Source organism: Musa acuminata, chromosome BXJ2-5, assembly GCF_036884655.1.
Source record: "Musa acuminata AAA Group cultivar baxijiao chromosome BXJ2-5, Cavendish_Baxijiao_AAA, whole genome shotgun sequence".
NCBI classification, from domain to species: Eukaryota; Viridiplantae; Streptophyta; class Magnoliopsida; order Zingiberales; family Musaceae; genus Musa; species Musa acuminata.
The window spans coordinates 1-6,393 of NC_088342.1; the positions used below are offsets into that span (position 1 = coordinate 1).

The 6,393-nt window shown below is 40.5% G+C and overlaps 1 protein-coding gene across 4 annotated transcripts; it reads right to left on the reverse strand.

The window, feature by feature from the left end:
- Positions 1 to 1,118: 1,118 nt before the first annotated feature.
- On the reverse strand, positions 1,119 to 6,053 carry LOC103983722 (uncharacterized). Of its 4 annotated transcripts, none has more exons than XR_010486692.1 (6): positions 5,895 to 6,053; positions 5,724 to 5,824; positions 5,419 to 5,556; positions 4,660 to 4,800; positions 4,512 to 4,567; positions 1,119 to 1,262 (listed from the first exon to the last, which is right to left on the reverse strand). XR_010486692.1 is itself a non-coding variant. In XM_009400994.3 (4 exons), exons 1-4 carry the CDS (start codon positions 5,963 to 5,965, stop codon positions 4,766 to 4,768), a joined length of 345 nt encoding a protein of 114 aa, XP_009399269.1. In that variant the 5' UTR covers positions 5,966 to 6,053; the 3' UTR covers positions 4,659 to 4,765. The 4 variants fall into 4 exon arrangements, 2 of the variants coding, with proteins under 2 accessions (XP_009399269.1, XP_064963651.1); XR_010486693.1 differs by having other exon boundaries at positions 5,419 to 5,590; XM_009400994.3 differs by lacking the exons at positions 1,119 to 1,262; positions 4,512 to 4,567 and having other exon boundaries at positions 4,659 to 4,800.
- Between the last annotated feature and the right edge of the window lie 340 nt (positions 6,054 to 6,393).

Here is a 6,393-nt window from a genome sequence, read left to right on the forward strand (position 1 = left end):
CCTCTCCCTCTCCTTCCCCGCCCCCACCCCCACTCCCTCTCCTTCCCCCCCCCTCTCACTCTCACTCCCTCCTCCCTCTCCATCTCTCCCCCGCCCCCACCCCCACTCCCTCCTCCTCTCTCTCCCTCCTCTCTACCCTCCCCCTCTCACTCTCCCTCCTCTCTTTCCCTCTCCATCTCTCCCCCACCCCCACTCCCCCCCTCACTCTCACTCCCCTCCTCTCTCGCCCACCCCCCCTCCCCTCCCTCCTCTCACTCTCACTCCCTCCTCTCCTTCCCCCCCTCCCCCTCTCTCCCCCCTCCCCCCTCCCCTACTCTCACTCTCCTTCCCCTCTATCCCCATCCCCTCCCCTACTCCTCTCTCCCCTCTATCCCCTCCCCCTCTCACTTTCTCTCCTCTCCCCTACTCCCTCCCTTCTCTCTTTCCCTTTCCCCCTCTCCCTCTCCTCTCTCCTCCGCCACTTCCCCTCTCCTCACCTCCCCCTATTCTCCCCCCATTTCCCCTTCTCTTCACTCCCCTAGCCACACCCGCCCCCACCACCTCTCCCCTTCTTACTCCCGCTCCACCTCCGTCTCCCCCTACTCCTCTCCCCCTCCATTCCCCTTCTCTCTCTCCTCTCTCCTCCCCCACTTCCCCTCTCCTCACCTCCCTCCATTTCCCCTTCTCTTCACTCCCCTAGCCACACCCGCCCCCACCACCTCTCCTCCTCTCCACTTCCCCTCCCCTCACTCCTTCCCCGCCCCCACCACCTCTCCTCCTCTCCCCTTCTTACTCCCGCTCCACCTCCTCCGTTTCCCACTACTCCTCTCCCCCTTTTCTCTCTCCTCTCTCCTCTCCTCACCTCCCCCTATTCTCCCTCCATTTCCCCTTCTCTTAACTCCCCTAGCCACAACCCGCCCCCACCACCCTCCTCTCCACTTCCCCTCCCCTCACTCCTTCCCGCCCCCCACCACCTTTCCTCCTCTCCCCTTCTTGCTCCACCTCCTCCGTCTCCCCCTCTTACCACTCCCGCTCCAACTCCCCTCTCCCTCTATTTATTTCCTATCAGTCATCTCCCTTTAAGAACATACAGTTGAGCACCACCCTTATCAACAAATAATCGCACATAGAAAACAATATTCTGAAAGGAAAACATTACAAAAGCATTATGATTTTGTAATATTGTGATTTTTGTTCCACTCTCATGTTTACAATACTCATCGCTCTTTTCATCAGACATCAACGGCACCACCACCAACTGCTAAAAGTAACAGTGCAACTGCCTGTAAAAGAAAAATAGTACAAAAGCATGATAATTAGCATCAGAAACAAATACTATGCTTCTGGGTGACTAAAATAATCACATAATTTCAGTATCGATCTAAAGGCCAAAAAACAAAATGAAATTATTTGTTAACCATGTTTCTTTAAATGGTTTAACATTTTTTTAACTATGTAGTAAATTACTCCCAAAATTTTTCATAAAATTTATTTATTCAAAGAAATATAAAAAATTTGAAATAAAAAAATTAAACAGTATTTGTAAATTTTGGTGAATTATGTCTCACCCTAAATTTTCTAAATGGTTCATCAATTATTAACTATGGAGTAAATCACTATTAAAATTTTTCATCAAATTATTTGTTCGAAGAAACTGCTTTGGCAAAAAATCATGCCATTGCTCAGCTAAATAATGGTTGTAATCCATAGCAGCCATCTAAGAAAGCATACCTACATTATATTTTTATATCATATATTTGGGTCAATTATGTAACAATTAACAGCCATAAAAGCACTCCATTATGTTGCAGAAAGCTTTACTCAAACTGATAAAAAAATTAAAAAAATAGAACTAGCAAGCATTATTAATTTAAACTTGACATAGACTCATCAAACAATGAATATTATGCATTTATTCAAAGACTGTCTTAAAAACAAGCTCGGCAACTACATCGACGCTGCCAGATCAGGGGGGCAAGCACTGCCCAATTTTGATGAACCGAACAAGTCAAAAAGGAGGACAACAAGAAAAGAAGAGTAGAATGGCATAGCTATGGCGTCAGAAAGATTTGTTCGAAGAAATATAAATAAAATTTTTCATGATAACTATTTGTTCGAAGAAATATAAATAAAAGAATTTATATTTGTTAACTATGAAGTAAATTACTCCTGAAATTTTTCATGATAATTATTTGTTCGAAGAAATATAAATAAAATTTAAAACAAAAGAATTGGATAGTGTTTATAAATTTTGGTGAATTATGCAGCAATTAACCACCACAAAAGTAAAGATGTCTCACCCTAAGTTTTCTAAATGGTTCTTCAATTGTTAACTATGGAGTAAATCACTACTGAAATTTTAATCAAATTATTTATTCGAAGAATATGCTTAGGTAAAAAATCATGTCATTGCTCAGCTAAATAATATTTGTAATACATAGCAGCCATCTAAGAAAGCATATTTACATTATACTTCTATATCATATATTTGGGTCGATTATGTAGCAATTAACAACCACAAAAACATTCCGTTATGTTGCAAAAAGCTTTACTCCTGATAAGAACATTGAAAAATAGAACTAGCAAGCATTATTAATTTAAACTTGACATAGACTCATCAAACAATGAATATTATGCATTTATTCAAAGACTAATGTTCGATTACGTGCATACATTCTAATGACCTAAAATAGTATAAAAAGTGAATTAAAAAATTATACACAGTCAGATGCTCCTGCCAAGCCAAAGAACTCCACTAGCTAATACTTGCAAAATCTAATGCAATACTACAGTTCAAGATATTAAAAACAAAACAAAAGATGTCTCAGATCAAAATTGTAGAGAAAAGTTTCTACAAAATCCCCTTTGATGCATAATATATTGTTTAGTGGCTACTGTTCGATTGATATATGTGATGAGGATATAGTTATTAATTAAATTGTAAAAAATAAAGAGAATGATTCTAACCTACTTAATAGAGGGCCTTCCATCCATATAAATAAGTTATAGGGAACTCTCAAAACCCTGTTCCATCATCACTCTTTAACTCTTTAATCTCAACCAACAGTCTGGATTGGTCAAACAAGGTGTGTGACCCTCACCCACTGATTCAGGTGGTGGGTTGGGATACGAAGGTCGAAAATAGCAGAAGGTCGGGAGAAGCCTTCTATAGTTTCAAGAACTTGTCCTAATGAACAGACATCATAAGTTCCCAGCATCAAGCACAATACTTGAAGAACCGGTTTAAGAGTCCAAGGAAACCATTAGTTCATGGAGACATAACAGAACAAGTCAAAACGAAGGACAATACGAAAAGAAGAGCATAATGGCAAAGCTATAGTGTTAGAAAGATTTTGGCTCGTTGAATCAAGAGGGCAAACACTGTCCAATTTTGATGAACAGAACAAGTCAAAAAGGAGGACAACAAGAAAAAAGAGCAGAATGGCGTAGCTATGATGTCAGAAAGATTTTGGTTTACCAGATCAAGAGGGCAAGCACTGCCCAATTTTGATGAACCGAATAAATCAAAAAGGAGAATAACAAGAAAAGAAGGGCACAATGGCGTGGCTATGGTGTCAGATCCATGAAAAATATGCAGCTTGTGATATTAAAATCCATTGTTGTATGAACATCAACCAAGGACTTCAATTAGTTTTCTTTCTTTTTTTCTGAGTAGGATGTTGATATGCAAGAAAAGTAGCAGTCTAGAAAATTAGCTGATTAAAATTTTAATTTTAAAGATATACAGCATGGAGATTAAAACGTATAATCAAATATGACTTTTCTATTCAATTTCACCCCCTTCAGAATAATGCAAAACTTTTCACTCCCCATAGCTTCCAGAATCATGACTGGACATAAACATCCTTGTTGTTTTGGAGTTCAGAATTCAACTATTCAACTAATCTGCTTATGTTCTCTACAGCTTTCAACAACTAACCATTAGCTTTTCCTTAGGCAAATTGTTACATGCAAGTTCGGTCACTGGCTTGTCCATGCATCATTCAAATTCCTATCTCAAATCAAAAGGCTCCTAATTTTTCAGTCAACAATGATAGGTAGCTCCGGCAGCTTCACGGAAACTTTTTGTCCGTTCAAACTGCTACATTAGACGTAAATAAGAAGTGCCTATACTATTTATATTCAGCCCACATATGATAAACCTTTTTTTTTTTTTTGACAATTATTAAATCTGAAACTCTTTTCGTGTACTCCCCATAGTGTTTCGTTAACCACCAGACTCGCGTGAAGCATAGTCTATCCAACACATGGAGACAGGAACCAACAAATACCACATCCCTGTGGAACCTCAAAGTAATAATTTCACAAACAAGTAAAGAAAGAGTGATTATGCATCCAAGAAACTTATGAACACAATGTTATGAAAGCAATAAGTTTTTGACAAGGAAACCTGATAGTAATTTAGCATGATCAAGATAATTACAAAGCTAAGGCACATAAAAAATATCAAAGAATCTGCATGTTACTAAAATTTCTTGCAGGCAGTAAAAGAGTATATTTCAATGATTTACCTCATTCGGAGAAGTTACTTATTCCTATCTGGCCTGATCTCATCAACATTCTTTTCCTACAAATCATGCAAAAGAGAAAAAAACATGACGAGACTTCCAATTTCATGAACAATAAATCGATTTTAATCAATTTATAGACTTGACAAACCATTGCTGGGGATGGATCCTTCCGGATTTTCCGAGTTGGGCTCCTCATTGTGACAAGCTCCTCTGCAGATGTTGGGTGAATTCAGACGGTGGAATCAAAATCTGTCTTAGTTAGTCCAGCTTTTACAGCAATAGCAATCCCCTGAAGCATATAGAAATCAAGCCTGGTAAGCTAAAAGCTAGGCAATATTAAGGGGATGCAATTAAAACAAATAAAAGAAACATGTGCACTCCTAACACTTTGTTCGTGCTTGCACATACAATAAGCTTCATAAAGACCCGTTCATTTTGGCTCGTCGGATAAGAAGGTAAGCACTGCCAAATTTTGATGAACCAAACAAGTAAAAAAGGAGGACAACAAGAAAAGAAGAGCAGAATGGCATAGCTATGTTGTCAGAAAGATTTTGGCTCGCCGAATCAAAGAGGGCAAGCACTGCCCAATTTTGAAGAACCGGAATCGCAGGTTCAATGCATTAAACTCAAGGTTCCAAGAACATTACATAACTTAGTGATCTGAGGTTATCAAGAACAGAGAAGTAACAAGGCAGACGAGACGGCATTGCGAGATCCACACAACAAATGCAAGAGCCGAAGATCAGAACATCTTTCTTGTGGAGATCAAAAAGTCAAGAACGCGTGGCATGTAGAACTCCTCGAGGAACACACAAGGAATAAAGAAAGAAAGAAGATGACTATCTTGTGAGAAGTATCTCAAGAAATCTAGGTTCGTATTCAGTAAATTTAGGGAACAGATCCATACCGGGCGCTGGCGCTCGGGGTCCCAATGTTGCAAGCAACAGCGGCGGCGTCGATTCGTCGCCATCCATTTCCGCCTCCCCCTCAACTTCTTCTTCTTCTTTGTCATCTTTCCTTGCTCCGACGACGCCGAACACCAGGGCTGCCGGCAATCGAGCAAGACCTTGTCAATAATCCTTTCAACATTCGAAGATCAAGGTTCAAACCACACTCATCGATGCAGATCCAGAAAGCCAAGGTAAATAGAAGGAAACAAGAGAACGGATCAACGATTTCTTGACATGGGATTAGAATTTAGAGGGGGGGTACCTGCAACAACGGAGGCGATCGCAGGCGTTCTTGATGGTTTGGAACTGGGTGATGTGGTTCGCCTTCGCCATGAACGGACGTCTTCAGAGCTCTCGTTTTGGCTACGGAATGGTCGGGAAACCACAGAGGGATTAGAATTTATAGAGGGGGGAGGGGTGGGGGGGGCAGCACCTGCAACAACGGAGGCGATCGCAGGCGTTCTTGATGGTTTGGAACCGGGCGATGTGGGTCTCCTTCGCCATAAACCAACGCCTTCAGAGCTCTCGTTTCGGCCACATACATAGGGAGAAGGCCGAGCTCCAAATTCTAAGATTATTACTTTTGGAGGCGGTGGACGGCTCCCCTCTTCTCAGTCTCTATTCATCTTTGCCTCTTTGTAAAATAATAATAATAATAATAATAATAATAATAATAATAATAAAATAAAAATAATAAATTATTACATGCATGTTAAAAAAATATAATTTATTACCCATTTTCTCTTATACATACACATAGATATGAGATGCTCTGTTTTCTACTTGGTTGCCAAAGAACATCGACATGCTCTGTTTTTTCTTATGCATGAACATACGCATACACGCATACACACGTCAGACACGCACACAAGCCTAAATGTAGACACCGCAAGGAATTGCAATCGCAAACACATAATCATAGTGTAGTCATA

What these genes read in the sequence shown, in the direction of transcription:
- LOC103983722 (XM_009400994.3), bottom strand. Translation starts at nt 5,965, where the DNA reads ATGGCGAAGGAGACCCACATCGCCCGGTTCCAAACCATCAAGAACGCC. An exon ending in GATCGCCTCCGTTGTTGCAG is followed by an intron (nt 5,557 to 5,723) that starts GTACCCCCCCTC and finishes GATTGCCGGCAG; the next exon opens with CCCTGGTGTTCGGCGTCGTC. An exon ending in ACCCCGAGCGCCAGCGCCCG is followed by an intron (nt 4,801 to 5,418) that starts GTATGGATCTGT and finishes TATATGCTTCAG; the next exon opens with GGGATTGCTATTGCTGTAAA.